General features: G+C 41.0%; 1 protein-coding gene and 1 long non-coding RNA gene across 4 annotated transcripts; both read right to left on the bottom strand.

Moving 5' to 3' along the window:
- Positions 1 to 1,869: 1,869 nt before the first annotated feature.
- Positions 1,870 to 18,533, bottom strand: septin3 (septin 3). Of its 3 annotated transcripts, none has more exons than XM_083985551.1 (12): positions 18,506 to 18,533; positions 17,742 to 17,997; positions 15,771 to 17,641; positions 10,764 to 11,162; positions 10,537 to 10,665; positions 6,912 to 6,993; positions 6,617 to 6,754; positions 5,827 to 5,944; positions 5,113 to 5,208; positions 4,784 to 4,880; positions 4,598 to 4,649; positions 1,870 to 4,110 (listed from the first exon to the last, which is right to left on the bottom strand). In XM_083985551.1, the coding sequence occupies exons 2-12, from the start codon at positions 17,945 to 17,947 to the stop codon at positions 3,981 to 3,983; spliced, it is 3,318 nt and encodes a 1,105-aa protein (XP_083841677.1). In that variant the 5' UTR covers positions 17,948 to 17,997; positions 18,506 to 18,533; the 3' UTR covers positions 1,870 to 3,980. The 3 variants fall into 3 exon arrangements, with proteins under 3 accessions (XP_083841677.1, XP_083841676.1, XP_083841678.1); XM_083985550.1 differs by having other exon boundaries at positions 18,500 to 18,531; XM_083985552.1 differs by lacking the exons at positions 15,771 to 17,641; positions 17,742 to 17,997; positions 18,506 to 18,533 and adding an exon at positions 15,377 to 15,532.
- A 2,553-nt stretch (positions 18,534 to 21,086) lies between these two features.
- LOC310989412 lies at positions 21,087 to 23,473 on the bottom strand. Its single transcript, XR_014595532.1, has 3 exons — positions 22,971 to 23,473; positions 22,806 to 22,882; positions 21,087 to 22,448 (listed from the first exon to the last, which is right to left on the bottom strand). It is a non-coding gene; the product is annotated as an uncharacterized lncRNA (long non-coding RNA).

The raw sequence follows: 23,473 nt of genomic DNA, 5'->3' as shown, positions 1-23,473 counted from the left end.
ATGTCAGCTTTCCAAGTTCAAGTTAATCTTTATTGTCCCCAAACGGGCAATTTGTGTTGCAGCATAGTACATGGCATAAAAAAGACACAGCAGACACCAGAACAAGCTAAACAGCACTACATCGATGACAGGCAAAATCCACACAAAAGAAACACACTCTTGTACTAGTCACATTGAAATACCAACAGTTCTGACATCTCTTTTGTGATAGGTAGTCAGCAAAACTTGGCTGGTGACTCTCAGTGGGACCTGGGGTTTAGGAAAACATTTCACATTCACCTTACATTGTGTAGAGAAGGTAAATAACTTGTAGAGTGTAAATCCCCAGTGGGTCCCAAAAGATCCTCATAAGGTATTGTCAACTTGACAAAATTCAGAGACTTTGACATTTTTGGTTGGCAATGTCCTTGGTGTTAAAGGGAGCTTTTTGAGACCAAAGTTTGCTCGTGAATTACCTTCAGTTTACACATTCAATAGTTAAAAGTAAAGATGTTATCAAACGAAACTGTAAAAATAATCCATGTGGAAAAATGACCTCAGTCGATACATAATGGGCATGTATATATAGGGCCTACCAGTTTTTTCCATTGTAAAATTTTCATGCAAAAACATTAGTGACTGGAAGTTGGAATCCGTGATCTTGCTTTATCTGATGTCTGACAACCAATGCTGAGGTCTGATGTCCAACAATGCCCTGTATGGACGAAACCACAAAACACTGCCACTACAAGCAGGTTGGTCAAGATTATATATATTTTTTTTATCATCATTATCCCTATTATTTTATTCCCAGAAAGGTGTGGGTTTGACTCTGTTATCATTTGGTGATGTTATACTGACAGGTGTTTCTATTATTTTTGTCCATCTCATTTATCACTGAGGGTGAGCCAAATAATGCACTAGGTCTACTTTTCAAGAGCACTACAAACCACATGCTTGAAAATAACTGAAACCTATCTGGAGACTAATGTAATAGACCCAAGATAGAACCCTGTGGCACACCACAAATCGACATGGTAATAACAGATACAAACATTCCTTCAAGTAGGTGAAAGTGTCACTGGAGGACTTTTTCAGGAATACTCCTCTGGCACCCATTCCTCCTCATCAGAATGCAGCACTATATTTATTCATGCTTTTGTGGACACTACAAAGGGAAGTGCACCCAGTTTAAGCTGCTGTGGATATTTTCAAGATAAAATTCCTTTAGATAGCAACAGTAGAGATGTACTTGAAAGTTGGGGAAGAGAAAAGGAGAGGACATGACAGAGTAAAGGACCCAGACCTGACTCAAACCCAGACTTCTGTGGAAAGGACTCAGCCTTAGCAAGATGCTCTACCTGGGGAGCCCCTAAACTTGAATGGATGGACCTGTGAACTGCAGAGCCAGTGGTCAGTATGTTTCATGAACAAACCCACACATGTAGTTTATGATGGATATTTTTGTATTACATTTGCCCCTTTCCTCTCTGGTAATCCAGCCTCTGCAAAATAACCTTGCAAGTGATGAGTCTGCAACTCATACAAACAGGAAATTAGTTATATCTTGACACCAATTAGTAATTCCAAAGTGTGTGAGGGGTTTCGGTTTTGAATCTAATAAATTTAACAATGTGTAGTGGATGAGGTCCCCACATTTTTCTCATGTCATCATCAGTGATGATATACCTGCAGTAAATATTTACAAGCTTAGCAACAGTCCTGAAAAATGAATTCTGAAAAATGTAAGTCATTGTTGAGACAGTCATGGAAAATACTCTTTGAAAAAAACATGGAAATGTGCTTTATTAAATAAAGAATAAATAATAATAAGACATTAATGTATAAATAATACAACACTAGAAATTCTGTCTCAGGATGTCACAGCAACTTTGAGAGCAGTGGTTATTAAATACATTTACATTGTGAAGTTCTACTGATTGAAAGGGATGAGTGATATGAGGATAGCGGGCTGTCTCTTTAGTTACAGAAGTTAAGACAGCAACGTTTTACCACATGATATAGCACTTTCATGAAAACATCACACACTCAGAAATTACCGATAAGTTGATGCATAATTGGCGTGGTGTGAATTTAGTGGCTGTAAAGAAACAGGCAACATGGATACATGCATGCACACACAAACACTTTCAAATGTCTGCTTTAAAACCTTTGACTGCACTAAAATCACAGATAATTATTATAATTTGTTGCAGACATCACATTTCATATCAAAATCGCAATAGTGTGTATGTTTGTATAAAACGATGACTCAAAAAAAAAACTGGTGGCTTTTGAAAGATTGAATTAGTTGTTTTGGCATCTTTGTGCTCTACTGCTGACAGTTCATGGCAGAACAGTAGAAATGTGGTGTTCCTGAAGAAAACCTGGTAAACATGTTTACAACTTTAAATGTATTGATTTTAAATAACTCCGCCCACATGTTGAGTGTGCATATACTATTGGGTTAAAGTTGGAAGCTTCATGTAAACCTGATCTGGAGAGATATACTGTGTTAGCTATCAGTGACAGCAGTGGACGAGCCAAGCTCTGTAAACTTTGTAAACTGGATTTGATATGAAAAAACAGACAGTGTCAGCTGAGGACACAAAGGTAGCCCAATTTATGTCTTGATCTGTTGAGTAATTGCTTATACATGGTAGAGTGCTGCCACCAAGTGGTGAACAAGAGGGATTTTATCTGAAACTGACAACACAAACAGGAGCAAAACGATGTCCACATCTCTGGGTGAGAGGTCTTTTACGTTCACCCATACTTTGCATGGTACAAAATATCAAACCAAAATGTCCCTCTTTTTTTTTCTAAGTTAGTCATTTTCAAATAAACCTTGCAGGCTTTTAGATTATTATCAAAATTGGGTGCCTGTTGTCCAATTAAGTGGCAGAACAGGCCACAAGTCCATCTGGCTCCAGAAAAAAAGTATAATATTACTAAAACTACTCACCTATTGTATAATTAATTATCCTTGAATGTCACTGTAAGAACTTAGTCAGCAAATGCAGGTGAGCATAACAAAAGCACTGGGCCTCTAATCTTTCCTCTGTGCCCACTGTGGTGTAACAACGTATGCTGAGCTGTTCATTTTGTTTTGGGCTCTATCACAGTGATTAATAGAATCACAGAATCTGAAATATGCACAGTCATGTGCCCTGAGGACCCTTTAATTACGCACACACTGCCGCTCACAGAATTGCATTTCATATGTGACTGATGTTGCAGCTGTCTCTCACCTTAGTATGCAGGTCTGCACCCGCCCACTTTTTTTAAATGGAAAATCAAACTCAAAGAGAGCAGGGGAATTTTCATTAGACAGATTTCATTTGTTTTCTTCATGAGGGTGGTTGTAGATGGAGACAGCTGTGCTTGTAATGTTTGTTAAGCCCTCCTGACAGTAAAGCCATGGGGAGTCTTTCTTCAAATGAACAGTTGCTGATGAGAATTTTAAAAAAGCTATTTGTACAGAGTCAACTGCAGAGCTGGCTCATGCATCACTACTATGCAGGAATTATGATTTTTATATGGAGAGTAAATCATTTCCTTTGTCTGAATTCAGACGTTGGTTGCTACACAACACCAAAACTGAAAAGATAAGCCTCTTCTACACATTTTTAATGTGGCACTTTCTAAGCTCATACTACCCGGGCAATGATAAATGACAAGGCATTGGCAGTAGATAAAATGTTAGTTTTATAATGGCACTAAATCTCTGCGCTGGGGCTGTTCTTTCATCCAAATATTCATACGAATAACTCTGAAATGGACCTAGAGGAGTTTGATATGTGTATGTGTCAGGATGACATAGGGAAGAATGTAAAATAAATAATGGGTGCAGTTTGGAATCACAAAAAAACACCAATTTTTTTTTACAGAATTAAATGTTTTCCAAGCATGCAGAGATGCTGTGGTGACTGATTATAATACTCTTTAGATTCATCTATCAGCTTCATTGCACTGTTTTCACTCTCGCTCCGTCTGACTGACTACAGGTTGCTTTCTTGGGTGTCGTTGGAGGATATGGGGTGTAGGCCTCCATTCTCGTTCAGTCTCTTGGCACGGTAAGTTTCATAGTGAATGTTATGAGTGACCTCTTTCAAATCCTGGAGGTGAGACCTAAGGAAGAGGAATGTAGAAACACAAACAAGAAATTACGAGTCATTTAGAATTTAGTGATGTTTATGCAAAAGAATAACTGGTCATAGGAGGTTTAATTTAAAAATTATACCTCTTTACTAGCAAACAATTATATAAGTTTCAAAAATGATCTTCATGTGTCAGTGCTTAAACAGTGAATTACTTAATGAATTAATTAATTGGTAAATTGACAGGTGATAAGCTACTATTTTGAAGCTTAAAATGTCACAAAGGCCCTTGGGAAATTGTCAGAAAAATATGATCACCCCAGAATTAAAGAAAAAGAAAAAAAAGATAATGATAAATGAGTATTTGACAACTGCACTGTTATTTAACCCTGTTTCATGTCATCATTACAATACTACAAGGTCGAAAGAGTTCCCCAATATATCAAATCGTAGAATCCTAGAATTGCTCCTTATTTCCAGTTAATTGCATTGCTTTAAGATTCAAAACAATACTTTACCTGATCAGGAAATCTCTCAGCTGAGCAAACTCACAATGGTTGGGATTTTCAACTGCAACAAAAGTAAAATAATCAAATAATATATCTTGTATTTCAAATCCTTTTCCTAGGACTGTCAATATCAAACTATCAATACCTTGTCTTGGACAAAGAGACTGTAAAAGTTACTTAGTAAAAATCACCCACCTTCTACAATTCCCCATGCTGTCTTCCTTCCCAGAACTCGTTTGCCATTCACTTGATATTCTTTGTCGCTGCCCACCACAGCAAAGGGCATGGCCTCCTATGGACAGACATTTCAACACGGTTCAGTATACTGAGGGGAGCGACACAAGGTTTATGAGATGAAACAAACAAACACACAACATGCCCCAGTGCCCTGACATTCTGCTCAGAAGATGAAAGAGGGGGCTGGCCAGGCTTTGTGGAAAGGAGGGGTCAGGGTGGCACACAGTCATTCTGTTAAAGAGGAAAAAATCATAAAGCCAAAAAAGAGAAAGAAGAGGACAACTTACTCTAATCTTGTCATTGTCACTCTTGTCCTCCATGTCGTCATCAAACTCTTTCTGGGGGTAAAACTCAATCCCGCCCATCTCCAGCTCCTTTCTTACCTGCAGCAGACAAACAAAAAAGCAAATCAAAAAAAATCTGCGTCATCTGAGTCCTGTCTCAGAACACAAGTAGAAATCTGACACTGATTTTTTTTTACATACACAGGATCCTTTTAATTAGATCTTTCAAACCAGCATGAAGTGATTGTTTTAGCCACTAGGGGGCAGCAGAATCAAGCTATAAACACAACAGTGACATTATCATCTTGTGTGATGAACTGTAGCATATTTAAAGACCCAGCAGACACACAGCAACATTAGCTCATTCATTTAAATCCATGCTTCTGGCCACCTTACCTTTGATCTTCAATAATAAAATTATATACAATTCAATAAGATGATATTAGATTGATTCCAGGATTGACTGGAGCAGCCTTGAACACCAAGGTTATACCCAGCAGAGCATTTCAAAGGTGAAAAAGGTTTAAAAAAGAATCTCTCAGTGGACTAACAGCGTAATGTAGACACTTTCTCTACATGACCTCAAACATATCTGGTGTTTCTGTGCTGACGTTTGTTATTTAAATGTGAGCTGACATTTACTCTGATACCAATTTCTCTGCAATGAGCCGATCTAAGCTTTAGTGGGATGATCTTGGGCTCTGCGGCGAAACCCACCCGCTGTTTGAATTCCTGTCTCTCCTCGATGGTCATTGTGTCTGCTTTCGCAATCATAGGGATGATGTTGACCGAGTGACTCAGTCGCTTCATGAACTCGACGTCTAGCTGCCGAAGACTAAGAGGGAAAGGACAGAGGAGACAAAGAGAGGAAATGAGTTAGTAGGTAGACATAGGGGCTGTGATTCTCCCAGAAAGCTTGTTTGCATGGTAACAAATAGCCAAAGGGAGCCACAGGGACTTTCATTTATCATCTACAATACATCTAATTACTCTTCCCTCGTCTTGCAGCAATTATAAAAGATTTACAGAGTGAATGGTTTTTGAAAAGTGGGCTTATCACCGGACAAAGTTTGTGTCCCAGTTCTTGTTTGCCTGCACACAAAACATCCTGATGGTCTCAATTACCCCGACTAAGAGGGATGAGATACACTGGATGTAACAAAAGACTGAATCCATTTATCCATTTAAGAGCAATTTCACAGTTGTCAATCGAAACTAATTGTGAGATGTTCAGAGGGGAGACAGAGGTGTGTGTTGTCTACAATATAAAGTAGCACAATTGATAGAGGGCTGTTTTTGGATAAATGGACACGAACACTGTGTGTGTGTGTGTGTGTGTGTGTGTGTGTGTGTGTGTGTGTGTGTGTGTGTGTGTGTGTGTGTGTGTGTGTGTGTGTGTGTGTGTGTGTGTGTGTGTGTGAATTTTGCCTTTGCCAACAGATTACTAAAAGCCCATGGTTGGACTGATTACTTTACTAATCTGTACTTCTGATGACATTTAACTCACGCGTGTCCAGTAGGGGAGATGAAATAGAGACAGCAATGCACCCTGGTGTCAGGAATACGCTTCTTTCGGGTGATGTTGACCTCCTCCTTTAGGAACTTCTCATACTGCTCATTGATGTACTTGGAAATGGGTTCCCAGCTTCAGAGACAAGAGAATGGAAAATAAATGCTTTGCAGCACTCCTGAACTAAAAGCATGGTTTAGGAATATGACAGGAGATAAGTAGTTCTTGGTATAATAAGGCAGTATTTATGACATTTATGAGGCTTTAAGGATCCTGGAGTAGATAAACCCACCAGTTGTCGTTATTGATTAGGTCTCCAAAGCCTGGAGTGTCAACGACTGTCAGCTTCATCTTCACACCACCCTCCTCAATGACTGTAAAAAAAGATATGCAACTGATTTGTATTTAATGTATATTGATATCTGAATATTCAACAAATTTATTCAATTTATTAATTGTGTGAGTAATCAGAGAAGCGGCAGTCAAGATAGAAACATGACAACTATCATAAAAATGATCTGAACAAGATTTTTTCCTTTTTTTTTGCTGCAGCACATCTGTTGTGTGTCTCTGGCAGCATCTCTAACTGGGAAGGGCATATTAATGTCAGGTCACCGTCCACCGCAGGCAATATGTGCATGATGATGTAAACTGTAGCAGCCAAACACTGAGCACAATCCATGGTTTTGACACATCACCACTGTTTCCCTGGTGCTGATAAATCATCAAGGACGTATGTAAATGCAAGTTCATTTAGTTTATCAGTCCCATTTGCCCTGATTAACACAGCACTGCGTTCTCCATACTGAGGAGCCACTAACTGATTTCATAAATTCTGCACATAGCTGGTTACACTCAAACATTTGTAAATGCTATCCAGACATGCTTTAAATGAGAGTAGCTACTTAGTGATCGGCTCAATTTTGGACTTTCCAAACTGAAAACGTGACTAATTGTTGTTGCTCAGGAAAACTCAGGGATAAATAAAACAATTTAGATTTCTCGCCTAACGATGTTGTCAACAGGACACAAACGGGACAATGATTACATCTTCTACCTCATTTGTCAGCAGGGTTCACTGGTTGTTTCCATGGAAACACAGATCTTCATTCTGAGGTTGTCTCATATTATGGTAGCAAAGTTATTAGGCTTCAGATTGCGTGATCTTCAACATAGTGCAGCAGCCTAACTCATTTACGATAGATGCCTAAATCCATAGACCTTGGTATTAACAGAATGGAGATAAGAGACTTTATTTCTTTCTTTCTTTTTTACTAGTGTAAAACTTACATGTCTCATTTGAGATGGCCTATTGTAATGTAAATGTGTAAAAACACACAAACACAGCCTGGCTGGATTATCTTAAATCCCCATGCAGAGAAGATGGGGAAAAAAACTCAGTCCGTTAAACCAGTTCTGATGTACCTACAGTATATATGTGAACAAGAGTAGTTTCAAAATCAACTAATATGCACAAGCCTTGTGTAATATAAAACATCTTTCTCTCCATTATGAAAATATCCACAGTTGAGGACATTACTGCCAACATGAATTAATTTGTGTCGAGTAAAGCTGTCACCGATCCAATGAGAATCTGTGGGTCCAAGAACAATCTGTACTGACTGATGACTAAATTACATTTGTCATGAAGTAGTCAGAGTTTCTGTCATGAAGGAGAAATAAGGTCAAGCTATTTATTACTGCACATCAGCATTCATAATTTCACTCAACAAAATGCTGCACACACCACAGCTGATGCAGAAAATCATTATTTGACATTATTTGCTTAAAGCTTCATTAAACTGTCTTGGTAATTATACAGACTGGCTTGTTATATTTAGGCTGATGTCATGAGGCATTATATAAAAGTATATAGTAGCTCATGATTAAAAGTATTGATTAGCACATGGGAAACCTGAATTAATCTGGTTAATCAAGTTAACCTGCATTTGATATCTGTAGCAGGTGTCATGGCCTCCTGTTCACATTGGGCATTGAGATGTGATTTAATGTGATTTCAACGTAAACCATTAAGAAATGGTTTATAGAGATACAGAGATAAGATTTTTGAGCCATTTACGATTTTCTTTCTAACAGATATAATTGAAAGCTACACTAGACATTTTGTAAATTTTCTAGAAAATGGAGATGTTCACGATGATAGTGTTTTCAGTGTCTGGTTAAGTTTGATGTTCCTAATGTTTTCATGGGTGTTATCCACAGCTTCCACAACATGAGCTAGTATCAATGAGTGAATGTAAATTTAAGTTGGTGTAAATGTGACCATCCGAGAATAGACATACCACACCATGCAAAAAAATTCTGATCACCACCTGACTGATCTTGTGCAATTCTATATCAATACAATTAACAGGACATTTCCAGTTTAGGGTGTGTGCAATATTATGACTTCCCCAAAGAAATACTTTATGTTACTAAGAGTGATTTCTACTTAAAGGGACAACAAGGAGTTTTGGAAAGCGAAGTGTTTTCACACTACATTTACCGTGAGCCCGGCGAAAAGACAGACGTCTTGCCAAGAATGTTTTCATTCATCAAGAATTAAAGTCAGAGGTTCGAAGACGATCAGATACCGTCGTAGTTCTGACCATAAACGGCGATTCGGCGGCGTTATTCTCATGACCCGCCGGGCAGCGTCCGCAAAACCGAAAGTAAGGAAACGCTGGTTGGCTGGCCCAGCATTTCCACCACTAACAATAATAACAAAATAACGATAGAGACAAAACAAAATATTTATCGAAAATGGATCCATTAACATGTGTGGGTAACGTAGATTCAACCACATTAACATGAGACTTTTTTATAACCAAATACAAACTCCTCGTTGTCCCTTTAATTGTTGATGTGCTAGCGAAGGCACGGTGTGGGAGCTAACAGGTGTCAATGCATGAACAGGCTTATGCTTAAAGCTAGTATTAGCTGTTGCTAAGTTAACTCCAGACTCCTACATTAGACAGTGAACATGACAAGGATGTGGGCGAAGGCCTGGGCTGACAAACTTTAACCACCACAGGATGAAAAAACTGTGAACCTGCCCTTTAATACTCATTTTAAAAGTTGTTGCTGCCAGTTACCAGTTCTCAACGTGTCTCCCATCGTTAAGCACCACCTGAGCTGAACCTCCACCTGCACAGCTGTTACCAGTCTCCTAATCAGCTCCCAGCATACAGTGGCATGCAAAAGTTTGGGCACCCCTGGTCAAAATGTCTGTTAAGGTGAACAGTTAAGCAAATGAAAGATTAAATGATCTCCCAAAGGCATAAAGTTAAACACTCTTTTGCAGCAATATCAGTGTATTATTTTAGTTTTCTACAATTGTAGAGTGAAAAAGGGAAAGCAGCAGCCCGAACAAGAATGAGTGTCAAAATCTTTGCTGCAGGCCCTTTTCCTTTTCTGTCATTTTGGAGATCATTTAATCTTCCACTTGTTCACATTAACAGAAAATTTGACCAGGGGTGCCCAAACCTTTGCATGCCACTGTATATATAAACTTGTGCCCCTTAGCCTCAGCTCCCCGTATGATTGTCTACTGTGTGTTCTGCCATAGTGGGAGAGTTTCTGTCAACATAGTATAACCTCTTACTTGCTCTTACTTTAAACAAAAAAAGCCCAGAACCAGATCTTGGTCTGTCTGTTAAATTTCCCTGTGATGTTAAACAAATAGTTATTGTATCTCATACAAGACATGCAGAAGCTGGCAATGAGCAGCTGAGAGTAAATGGCAAGCTTTCCTGGCAGCTACCAGTGTGCACTGAGTGTACTGTAAGTAGGCTATGTAGGACTTTTAAGAACATGGAGAACAAGATAGTTAATTCTCTCTGTCAAATTAAATGCTGCTATATATATCTGGCCCTAAAGAAAGAACAGGATCTCTCTCTCTCTCTTTCTGTACTCACCATGAGATACTGCTTTGATCTCCACAGTTTTGGGGATCTTCTCATCACGGGCCCATCCAGCACTCCTCCTGCTCACCTGGGACTTGAATAAGGTGTTCACGAGAGTCGACTTTCCCAAACCGCTGTGACCTGAGAGGAGAAAGAGAGGAATGAGAAGTGTCCAGCTGTGAAGGAAGAACTTAAATCTAATTTGTTTTCACCAAGAGGAAAATCCCACTGTGACTTACCCACTACCATGATATTGAAGTCAAAGCCTGTCTTCATGGTTTTCTTCCTCATCTGCTCAATGATGGTGTCAATACCAATGTACCCCAGCAGAGTGGATCCTCCGCTGGAGGTGTGGGAGCCGCCAAGACTGTGACCTCCGCTGTGTGCTGCAGCGTGACCCCCACCATGACCTGCAGCATGGCCCGCACCATGACCAATACCATGACCGGCAATATGGCTGGAGCCGTGACTCCCGATTGGGACAGGGATGCCACTCGGAGGAGCAGAGATGCCACCGCTGCCTGCTCCTGGCCCCTGGGGTGGGTAGGGGCTGGAGGGGGAAGGAGCCCCCACATTTGGGGGCTTGGCAGGGACGACTGGTTTGGGTCTCACTTCTGGAGGAACTACGTCTGACATGTCTACAAAAGAGACAGCAAGGAAGATAATGAGGCAATGTTTCATCAACTGAAAACGCAGCTACACTAACAAGAAGTAGGCCACTAGAGCAGCTGAGGTTTCTCCTCCCTTTACTTGTTGCAGTAGGTTTGAAAAGCTGCTTCACCTAAATGACTGTAATATACAAATCCATATGCGCTAAACACAGATATTGCTGTTGTATTCAATAAATATAACTGGGGCTGTGCTCACAAAGACATTTTAGTCTTGTGTGTACTGTTGTTTTCATATTTAATTTAGTTCATAGATGAATCTGATGCATCTAAGACTGTTTCACAGAAATTAAGACAAACACATTTTAAGCCAAAAACATGAGACGGTGCATGAGACTGGCGCCTTAGTCTGAGACTAACTCAGGTCGAATTATACATATTATATTACCATGATAACACAGTAATTAGTGTGACCTATGCTGACCAGTGCTACCAAGAAGAGGGAAACATGCAGCTTTTCTGACATTGTTATGGACAGAGCAATGAGATGGGAAAAAGTATTTAAAGACAGCAGCCATTCTTGCAACATCAATTTTTGTCTTTTCATTGTTTCACCTTTCACTAAAAAAATGAAGTTGCCCTTGTAGCTGCATAGTCCTTCCAAAAGACTGTGCTGTAAATGGAGCTGAGCAGCTGGATGAGGTTCCTCTGTCTGACATTTTTTTTTATTTGAAAAAAAAAGTCTTAATTTACCCAGAATGCATTTGGACCACAGTCCAGTTTAACACAGTCAAAAACTAAACAGCTATGATCAATTTAGATGTCTATCTGAAGTCTGACCATTTGTATATCTCTAGTCTAAGTCTAGAGAGTAGACTGGTTCAAATAATGACTAATTGGGTAACACCCAGATGTTATAGACCAGCATTACAGTGAGTTTATTCTTCAATATTATTGTATGAAAAATGTTCCAGCAACTATTCTGATAATCACTTGATCGTTTTTGAAAATGAGCAAAAACCCAACAACTGAACTATCTGTATGGCTCTGACATCACTACAGGTGAGTGTGTAGCAGACAGTGCAGGGCAGGCAGATGGTAGCAGTAACAGGCATGAGGCAGAGCCAAGATGTTGATAACCTAAAAGCCCTCCAGGCCGTACACATGGAGCAGCCTGCTGCCACGCTTCAAGCCAGCGCAGCCACAGTCGTAGATCCAGATCATACAGGTCACAGAGGCAGTGGCTGTCACTTTGATTCACAACACTCAGTGGTCATGCAGCTATGCCCCCATCTCCGCCTCAGGAGCGAGGGGGGGGTGGGGTCAGATGGGACGGCCAGCGGTGACACTGCCACATGCAGAGACAAAGACACAACACAAAATGGACTAAAAAACACACAAGATGGCTAGAAAAAGACACCTGACTGTGTGTGAACCAAGTTATCTGCTTTGCTTCTCCTCCTGTTTGGACTTCTTGCCTCTGTGTAGGAGGAGCAAGGGAACTCTGTGTCCAGGGACTTAGCTACTGTCTGACAATCTGTCCTCAGTTGTTGAATTTGTAGAAAACTACTCATTATGATTTCACAATAGACTGTTTGGAGTCATTCATTTATTACACTGGTTAAATAACGTAGATCATGTAAAGTATATTGCAAAGATTCAAGTCTTAACACTACAGGTGCGATGGTTTAATTAGTTAATAGAAAGACTGTTAATCAGCATTCAATTAACCACTTAGCCTACATCATTAAAGCAAAAAATGTCAAATATTTGATGACTCCTTGCTGTGACCCTTATTCTTACTGTATATTTAACACATTACACTGTAGCTATATTTGTGGGCTTAGACAGTTGGCTGGACAAAACACAGCATTTGATCATCTCCAGGTTATTATGATGGGCAGGCTCCAGCATCAATCAATTAATTGAGAAAATAATCCAGTCTCCTTTTAATCTGTGCACCAGTTAGGCCTACGTTATTATAAAAGTTTATATATAGACTCCTGTAGTAGCCTACATTCACAGATCAACACATTCAGCAGAATTATTTCATCTTCATTTTGAGCTACATGCTTCGGACGAATCTCACTTGAAGACTGAAACATGCAGTAGCTGCTGATGCTGTGGGGGCGCGGAGGCTGCGACCTGTTTCTCTGATAAAAGATGCTTATTGGAGACAAATGCAGCTTTTATCTTTCATTTACAGAAAACAAAAGGTCGGCTCCATCCCTGCCTGTCGACCCCATTGTCTCTCCCCAGCCATGCTGGGAGGCAGCAGCTAGCGGCGGCTCCCTGTTAGCTGCTAGCTACGATGGGCTCGGCTCGGCTCGGCTCGGCTCGACGTGGTGTCTCACTTACCGAGTCCGGTTCAACCGACCGTCAATGCGCTCGAGGAGGGGACGGGCTGATCACGGACTGAGATAGTGCTGCTCCCGGTCCGCCGTTAAACGATACGTATCCAGCACAGAAATAACGAGAGGAGGAGCGGTCATGTGATGAGTCTGGGTACCTCTCCTGTCCTCCCCTCCGACCGTGAGCCCCCCTCCTCCGTTACCATGGCGACAAGAGGAGAGGGAGTGGGGAGATGCAGCGCGCACGCGCAGTGCAACATTGCCTCAAAGGGACATTTTTTGTTACAGTGAGTGATACAGACTATTTTTGGATAATGAGGTGAAATAAGTCCAGTTTGATCTGGATCCAGTGTTCACAACTCAGAGTTCTCCCAAGATCCTTTAGCGAGGCAGAGTGGGAATAAGTCGACCTCTATTCAAATCCTTTCACTAATATTGTTATATCGATTTAAAGTATTGCAATGGTTATTTTAGCATTTTGGCAGAAGTATCCAACTTTAGATTCAACACGGTGGAACTCCTCCATCGTAAGTCAGTGCCATTGAAAATCTTACAAAACAACAAAACATCAGTTAGGCTATAATATTATTTAAGATCTCATAATTTTAGGTCATTAATGTGCCATTGCTTAGGCAACACTTTACTTTGTGCATTATGAGGTAGTTTTATCAGAGACGCTTCAGTGGCTTACCTACATCTGGTTAGCGCTGGAGCACTTTTACTTTTTTGTATTGTTTTATCTTGTTTAATCCTGTGTGGTGTTTATGAAATGTGCCTCTTTTCATGCTCAAATAAAACTTAGGTACAAATAAATATACCTGACCCTGACCCTGACCCTGCACCTGAGATTACCATATTGGATTTCACTGCCTCCAAAGACCCCTGAGGATTATTTATGGGGCAAAGAATAAGGAAGTTCTGCTGCAAAAATCTGTATCCTTCCTTTGGACCTTCCTCAGATTATTCATTATTTATTCAGTAGAAATAAAAGTTTAAAGCAAAAAGTATAAAATGAAAAAAAAAAAAAAAAAAAGCTCAAGTTAAGTACAAGCATTTTTGAAAGAACAGTGGTTCATTAGATGCTCTGAAATACATTTGGCCAGTGGTGAAATGCACAGAATAGTTTCCAAACATGGGGTCAGGACTCACCTAGGATAAACTCTGTGGGATTGCACAACTAATATAATATAATATAATATAATATAATATAATATAATATAATATAATATAATATAATACAATATATATAATATAAGTCATATATTTCTGACACACAAAGTTTTTTTTTCAGAATTTTCAATGTGATCAGTTTCTAAACTCACAATCAGTATGATGGCTCTTTCTCCACATGAGCAAACCTGATCCCCTACTAAAACCTATAGTTCAAAGTTTAAAAAAAGAAAGAAGTGTCTCTATTCAAACAAAACCATCTCACAATCAGCTTTTTGGTTGGACTACACGTAACTAATGTGATAGCCTATTGCTTCACAGATCTCCACCACTACACTGTGATTTACAACTGGCAGGTGCTTTCAGAGGGGGACAACATTAAATCTTCAGTGCAGTCGGGCACCTTGGTGTAAGTACTGAATATTACATCTATTCAAGGAGATCAAGTAAAGAAGTGCACCAAAAGTGCATGGTATAAAAGTGCATATTAAGTGGCAAATTAAGCTGTTAGAGATCCTAAAGGACCTCGTCGGACTGTGATTCTCATCAGGGAGATGGAGATACCTTATTCAAACTTAGTAGAGTTTTTTAAATCTCTATCCTGTGATACTACACCAGGATTTACCTCAGCTTTAAAAAGGAACAATTACAAAGTGTCACTGTGATATTATGTTGTGGTTAATATTCCTCAAAGTGTTATAGGAACTGTGTCACAGTACTCACACTTTATGCCTGAGCTGATCTCCTCTCGCCCTTCTTTTGCTTTCCTTTTGGCCTGTTTTCCGTCTCTTTGCTTGGTTTTTATTGCAAGTTGTTTTGGCTTGTCCTCGTGTGCTAGTCACTTTGATAGAGTCTGCTAACCAACGCCGTCACGTCTCCCTTCAGCACGTCTGTTACTCTGCTGATAAGCAGCGGTGTCTTAATTCCCTCCGCTATCCTCTTTGACCACCCCCTAATCTGAATTCCCGCCCCCTTAGATAGCAAATTATTTAACTCCTACTCTAAACAGATTAAAAAAAACAAGAGATCAAAGACTCCCTGTCATGTGTGTACTCAGACGCATTTATTGACTGTTGTGTTAAAGTCTCCCAAGTGGTTTGGATATCTCTGTACTCACCCACATACACTGAGCCTGGGTAATACATGGTGACGTAATAGGGGTCCTCTGGTTCCTCCATGATAAATGCTCTTTTCGCTAAAGAGTAATCCACTTGGTTTGGTGGAAGGGAAGCTGTTGTTGGCGTTGTGGTTTCCTCTGGTCTCTGGTACACTCTGTGCTGTGGCAGGTCAAAGACCCCCTTTGAACTACCACCACAGCTATTTGTGTTGAATTGGCACTCGGCCACCGACGGGGGCCAGCTTACTACGCATTTCTCTGAGGGATGTTCTGGTAGCTTTGTGGGCACACTGTGATGGTCAGGTGCTGCAAAAATATCTGTTTGATTCAGCCCCATGCCACAGAGCGTCACCTCTTTGTGGTTTTTATTTTGCTTGTGATCCAACAGACATCTCTGTGATGGGAAGTCAGGCTTTGAGGAGCTTCCTGTTTGTGCAGTGGTGTGTTCATCAGGGGAAGGTCGGGAGGCCTCTTGCGTCTGAGGCACCACCAGACACGTTTTAAGTCGATTTAATCTGTGTGCATGCTGAGAAGCCTCCGCTTCCTGGTCGATGCCTCTTGACTGGCAGCTGTAATCCTTTGTAAAACAGTCAGACTGACTCACTGTGCTCTCTACATCCATCTGGGCAGTTTGACTCTTGGCCTTTGACCAGAGTCTGTGTCTCTGAGGGGACTTGATGTGTTCAGATGCTCCAGTTTGTTGCCGGGAGTTTCCTGTAACTGTTTGTGTGTTGTTTTCTTTGTTGGGTCTCCTGAGATTAGAGCCAGATGGAAATGTTGTATCCATTTTTATTTCATTGTGCAAATCAAATCGTCTTCTCCTTGTCTCAACACTGGGTACAACAGTTGACCGACTCCAGCAATGCTCTGTGAAAAATGACATTTTGGAAGTTGTAGGTAGAGCTGTACTTCTCACTGGTTCATATGCTTTGTTATTGGAGGCAGAACTTGCGGTTTGAGTCTTGTATCTATTCTGAGGGTCGTCTGCACACTTCCTCTGAGCAGTCAGTCCATCAAATGCTGACTGAGATTCTCTGGAAACAACATCAGCAGAGTGAATCCCCTCAGACTCTGAAAGTAATGTTTGTGTACATGTCGCTGTACTTGGCAAAAAATCCTGTAGCTGTTTGATGTTTGATTTTAGTTTAGGGATTGCAGACAAGTCCAGATTCCTCGGTGGAGGCTTTGGTTTATCTCTTGAACTGTTTTCTTTTTTACTTAAACCAACTTTGCCTTGCAATGAGCAGGAACTCTGAGACTTGGCAGCTTGAATCGGGAACTCAGAGTGAGTGTGTTGTTGAGAGTCTCTGCCCGTCATGGCACAAGATCTTCTCAAATGAGGATGAGTAAAGTCCAGTAAAGTGTCTTGATCAAGGTGGTCATGCTTTGCCTCATTTGAGAAAATCTGTTTACACTCAGTTTTAGGATTCGAGATGGTTATAGATCTAGCCCGTCTTTCTCTAGCAACGGGGGAAGGTTGCTTGTCTTCCCTCCGATCCAAACTCATTCCTTGACACAGTGACGTTGGGGATGGACTCAGTCTGGATGTTGGGAATTTCAAAGTTGGGGATACACTTGGCCTCGGCTGAAGCTGGTGCAGTAATGGAGGAGGATCACTCAGCTGTGAGGCGGGGAGATGAAGAGAATCACTTGGCTTTGGCTTCAGAGTGGAGGGAGTGGGAGAAGAATTTGGCGTAAAAATGGAGATGCTTGGCTTCACAGAGACAGTTGGAGAGCTGTATGTTTTGGGTTTGGTTCTTGGGAGGGTTGAAGCTCTTTCCCCATGGATGCTCTGTGAATGCTGATGTGATTTACTCCAAGAGGCCTGACTGGATGTCTTGGAGGAACAAATTGGAACAAAAGATCTGGAGCTAAAAGAGGGAAGAAAAATATTAACCGCAAAGTGAGTCCAATACAATATTTACAATATTGCATAGCACATAAAATTGAGTAAGCAACAAATCAGTTTACCTGTCAGCAGTTGTCTGTTCTGTGTTGTGTTTGTCATAAATGAGTCCCTTCTCATCAAATGATGGGATCTCAATCACTTTCTTTTTGATCACAGGAGAAGAGAGCGAGAGAGGAGGTGACAAACAGACTGATGGATGTTGCCTCACTTGTCTGGAGGATGCAGATACTTGAGACATCAAAGGAGCCAGGCGGTCGAAAACGCTCATTCTCTTGTGTGGAGTTGTGAAGGAGGAGATGGAGACAACGACCAATTAAACTGATGCCAGGGGAAAAAGGGAAAATCAGATAAATAACAAATGTAAGAGTCAGACAGTGGTGGATGAAACATTCAGATCCTTTAGTAAGTTAAAAAAAAAATGCAATCAGAAAAAAACAGCATTTAAAATCAGTTTAGAATGAGCACAAAAGTTTTTATCTATAGGCTAAATGTGGTTAAGTAATAAGAGTTAATTTTCTCATTATGCAGAAAAAATAAAAATCTAACTCAGAGTTTTATTATTTCTGTTATTATTAGATTGTTACTATATAATTATTTAATAACGTTTTACACTCTCAGCTGCTGCATGGTGTATTTGCATAACAGTGTGTCTTTTGTTAAAATGTAACGTGTTTTTATGCAAGTTTAAGTCAAGTAGAAGTACAATAAAGAATTAAATGAAAATGATCAAGAACTATTGCCCACAAGTTTGGCAGTGTCACTATACATTTACACAGAGTAAGAACTGAAGTTTTCAAAAGTTAAAAATGTGTAAAAGGACACAAACCTGCTCTTTGCTGCTCTGTCCCTGCTGTTGACACTCTGAGTGAGTGAATAAGTCAAAGAGTGCAGGATTGGGAACAGAGCAGTAGGAAGTAGTGGGCACAGAAGTGCCATTCTCTCCATTCCTCGACACTGAGGCTTCACTGTTTCACTCCCACTCTGCTCCCTTATTTTGTTTGGTTCATCAGACACTGAAGCCTGAATGTGTTCTGTCTGTGTGCAGATCAGACGTGGGAAACTTCAGCAGATGGTGTACTAACATACCAACAATGTAGAAATACTCCATTACATGTTAAAGTCCTGGGGTGTATTCCAGAAACCCCTCTGGTATCAAAAGCATCAAAAGGAAACATACTGTATTTACCCATTTAGTCCCATTTATTTTCCCCGTGTGCCTTTTGTGAAACAAACTATTTATTTGAATGAGACTATCTGAGAAGTTTGCTTATCCAGCCCTGTTCAGACACCACTTTTAGGTAAGGTTTTACCTTGCATTTTATGAGCTCATCATGAGTTTCATAGTATAAAATTGTCAATTGAAAACTCCAGCTGCCTGATAGATGCAGTGGAACACTGCTACATAAAATAAAAGTACCTTGAAATTGCATTTAAGCGCCACACTTGAGTGGATGTACTTTCGGCCGATGGTGCAGATATACTCCACAAATCACATATTACTTCACTCGGGTATTGACTTTGTCGTAATGACTAAACCAAAAGATCTGAGGATTAAACAATTTTATTTTTGTATGAACAAAGGAAGCATATGATCATCAAAACACCCACAGTTTCCTCACCATGCTGTCAAGTAGAAACAATGAAAAAAAAAAAAAAAATACAGAGCATTACCAAATACTAGTTTTCTGTAATCTTGGTCCATCTAGGATAATCTTGGCACCTTATTCAGTACACATTGTTTTAATAAAATCACTACTACACCATTTTGGCACAGTGGCACTAACAATCTACATGCTTCTCAGCAGCTGCCATGCCGACATCGCCACAGAGAGGATTAAAAACCCTCCCAGCTGGCAACAAATTCATTGCACTTATGTCATTCACTTCACTAATTGAATGCACAATATAAGTAAACTCCATGATATATGTAAAGTGATTGTCAAATTACAAAACGTATGTAAAAGTTGGCACAAGTATAAGATGGCATGAAATTTACATTGGGTTTCAAATATGTTTTCTAAAGGGCAACATGTCCTCCAATCACCTCACAATCTCTTTCTGCATGTGGTCTTCTCCTCCTTGTGCATTTGGATTCATTTTTAAAAAATCTCTAAATTTCCACTGCTTCAGTTTTCCCTGATGTCTACAGCAAAAATCTACAGAGATCAGAGAAAAGTTGGAATGATAAGACAGGGCTTGCATCATTATCAGATAATCTCCTCTCCATCTTTTGTCTCTTTCGTTTTCTCTCTCTCCATCTTTAAGGTGTTGGCTCCCATCCCTCCGGTGTCCTGGCAGCACCCCTGTCCAGATGGCCTGCCGCCTCGCCCTCTTGATCATATCAGGGCATTGCTATCGTCATCTCTGCAGTTCACACTGGCCACCAGCGGGTGATGCCGGACTGTTTTGTTGTTCCACTTGTGGGCATCCTGCAGCCCGGGCTCGAGGAAGTACAGGCACGCTCCGAAGCCTGCCAGCACCAAAACCGACACCAGCAGGTAGAGCGGGACAAACCAGTCCAGGAACAGCCACGACATAACTGCTGTCAGAGCAAAGCGCTGGGAAGGGTGGTGGAAGAAAGGACAAAAAATGGATGGGTGAGGAGGTGTAGGAAGAAAGGACATGATGGAGAAAAGAAAGGAGAGGAGGTGAGGAGAGAGATGGAGAAGGGTGGATGAGGAGAGTTGCACTTTAAAAGTCATCTCTACGAGCACTCCCTCTCTGCTGGGTAGACACCATGCATGTCAAACTGCAGCAGCATCTCTGTGTCCCGTTATTTGCAGTCATTCCTTAGAAAGCCCTCCTGCTCCCTCCTTGTGATCACAGTCGTGAGATGAAGCACAGGAACGAATAGATTACACAATACACACCGTCCTTCTACACTTCTATCAGGCTGAGAGTCACGATTTTTAACTTAAACACACACACACACACACACACACACACACACACACACACACACACACACACACACACACACACGCACAGGTGTCGTATTCTAAAAACAGTGCACGATAGTAAATAAAGGCATGGTGCTTACCTGCACACGCTGCTGAATCACTCTGTCTCTGTGTGTCTGATGGTGTCTGATACGCTGCGGCCGCGAGTCAAAACAATCATGAGATTATCTCCAGCGCTGCAGCAGCTCCCACTGTTGCATGTGAGACGGCGAAAATCACAGGTGCTCTCTGGGAGGCACAAGAGACAGAAGCTGCATGCGGCTTCATCCTCCAGCTCCTGGCTCTCTGACGTTCAAAGGAGGGGTGGGGGTTGCCATGACAACACCCCTGCTGATGGCTGAGAGGATGGTAGGAGTGGGAGGGAAAACTTATATAACTATAATCATTTTTTTGGGGGGGTGGGGGGGTGGGGGGGGGGTTGAGGGTTGGGTGAGTGGGCTGGAGGAGGATGTGGGGTGTGTGTGTGTGTGTGTGTGTGTGTGTGTGTGTGTGTGTGTGTGTGTGTGTGTGTGTGTGTGTGTGTGTGTGTGTGTGTGTGTGTGTGTGTGTGTGTGTGTGTGTGTGTGTGTGTGTGTGTGTGTGTGTGTGTTTGTATGTGTGTGTGCGTTGTGGGGCGGGGGGGTACTTCAAATGTCTCTGGATGCTCGCCGCCTTGCTGCCCGCTACGTAAAATCAATTCCACTCCATTTAACACAGAGGCCATCACACAGTTTATGTGACATTGCAAAAGAGAGAGAGAGAGAGGGGTGGAGGTGGGGGGCATTTGTGTGTGAGGGGCTTCACTTATCTGGTATGACTGACGGCAGCTGCAGTGTTTTATGGAGTCACTCCCATGAGTTTTCTTTTTTTTTTTTGGTCTTGCTGTTTCCAAGACAAAAGCTGAATACAGAGACGATGGCCTACATAATGAGAAGTTGTCATCTTTTTTAATGACTGACATTTTTAGCTCGTTCTGCACAGGCAGCGGGTTCGTGAAAAGCAGCCGAGTTAAGCAGATCAGCTTCAAATAAAGAGCTGTGTTATCTCCAAACCCAAACGATGACATCTGATGTCCCGCCTGTATAAGTTACATAAAGAATGAACATTTCCTTTGAACTGTCACGACTTTGTTCAGATTAGAGCTTTTACACTCGGCCTATCCTGAGAGCTGGGGCTGATCCTCATCAGGTCTTTGGCTGCTGGTTGGTTTATTCTGTCAGAAGTGGCAGAGTAAAGTCTTTCAGTATTGGTTTTAGTCATTTCACAACATTATATGCTCCAATTCATTCTATTAATTGTGAACAAAAATCTCTGTGAAATGATGATAATGACGACAAACAATATAACAACATCACCTGTGCCTTTGTGCCCTCTGGCTGTTTGAGTGAAGATGGTAAATATGTAGTCACAGGTGTAAATGTAAATTAGCAGCTTCAATAATAATGTGTTCGGTGGAGGTTTACACATTAACACATAATTATTCCAAGTCACTGCAGGAACTTTACAGTGGTGTTCAAACAGCATCGTAACTGGAGGGGAAAGAAATGGCACAATATTATGGTAATGTGTTCTCTGAGTCAAGATGAGAAGAGTGTGCTGAGACTCCAAGTGTGAAATTTCACAATAAGAAAATGTGTCAGAGAGCGCGCGTGTGTGTGTGTGTAAATGTGTGCATGCGTGTGTACTGCTTGTGGCTTGTCTCTCCGTCCACTTCGCTGATGGCTGATTGGACAACACTCTGGTTTGCAGGAAGTCCCAAACAAGTGGAGTGACGACTTCAGGATAATTCGGATGGACGTGATGATCGCCTGGTACTCTCACCATTGTGTGCTGAGGGAGAGATGTTTACACAAACAACTTATTAAACTTTGGATTAAGTTCAATTCACAAGACCTTTAATGTTTTACTTAATTCCTGTCTCTTTCTGTCACTTTTTCCAGCATCTAGTCAGATTCTCACCCGCCTCAATTTAAACACACATTTCTGTCCTGGTAGCCTTAAAGAAGAGCGGATTAAAAAAAAATTCTGTTGGTTTGATCCTGAAATATTTGCATCAAAGCCATTGTCTGCACAAGAGAAATACAGATTTTTGAAATGTCTTAATAAGAGGATTATGGTTTTATTTGTGTGATGATTCATAACAATGCAATGCAAATATATATTTTGGTATAGAAGTCGGTGTCTTACAGAATAACTAGGACAGAGGCTTGAATCCCCAGCTGCATCTCCAGACTCTGCTCCAAAGTGATCCGCACTATGTTTTTCTGAAATCATAAAAGGAAACACATACGTACAGTACAAGATGAATGCTTGATGTCTTTTGGAGAGTGTGGGAGGTTAAAAGGGACTTACAAAATTAACTCTCAGGTCTCTGGAGAACACGAATCCTGCCGAAGAGAAAAACATTCAGCTGCCAGCCAATGAGAGAAAACAAAGTGAGATTATTCCTCACTGAGAGGAGAAGAGGAAGATAAAGTCTGACCTCTATCAACTTGGCTTTAACAGGATGTGCACGGACTGTTTGGGCAGAGTCAGGGGTTGTACTCAACAGCCTGAAAGATATTAAATGTTTTGTCCGACAGCTGAGTGCACAGACACAGCTACTAAAGTCTAACAGTCTTTTTTTAAATGCCCAACAACTGTACCGGTGCAACACCTCTCAACCCGGCTTTTTCATAAGAGTAAACTATTTTCTTTTCATCTACCTTTTTCTCAAACTGGATCATCTCATCCATCCCATGCCTGCACTTCTTTCTGCAGGTAAAGGGAGAGAAAAATCGTGTTGATAAACACAAAAACTACTGACACAAGTAGGAGTTAAAACTCATAACTGAGGAATCATCATCAATAAGATG

This window comes from Trachurus trachurus (assembly GCF_905171665.1).
Source record: "Trachurus trachurus genome assembly, chromosome: 1".
NCBI lineage: Eukaryota > Metazoa > Chordata > Actinopteri > Carangiformes > Carangidae > Trachurus > Trachurus trachurus.
This window is presented reverse-complemented; position numbering and strand designations above follow the sequence as displayed.

What these genes read in the sequence shown, in the direction of transcription:
- septin3 (XM_083985551.1), bottom strand. Translation starts at nt 17,947, where the DNA reads ATGAGCGTTTTCGACCGCCTGGCTCCTTTGATGTCTCAAGTATCTGCA. An exon ending in GATCAAAGCAGTATCTCATG is followed by an intron (nt 6,994 to 10,536) that starts GTGAGTACAGAA and finishes CTTTTTTTACAG; the next exon opens with TCATTGAGGAGGGTGGTGTG. An exon ending in CTGAGAGATTTCCTGATCAG is followed by an intron (nt 4,111 to 4,597) that starts GTAAAGTATTGT and finishes CCTCTTCCTTAG; the next exon opens with GTCTCACCTCCAGGATTTGA.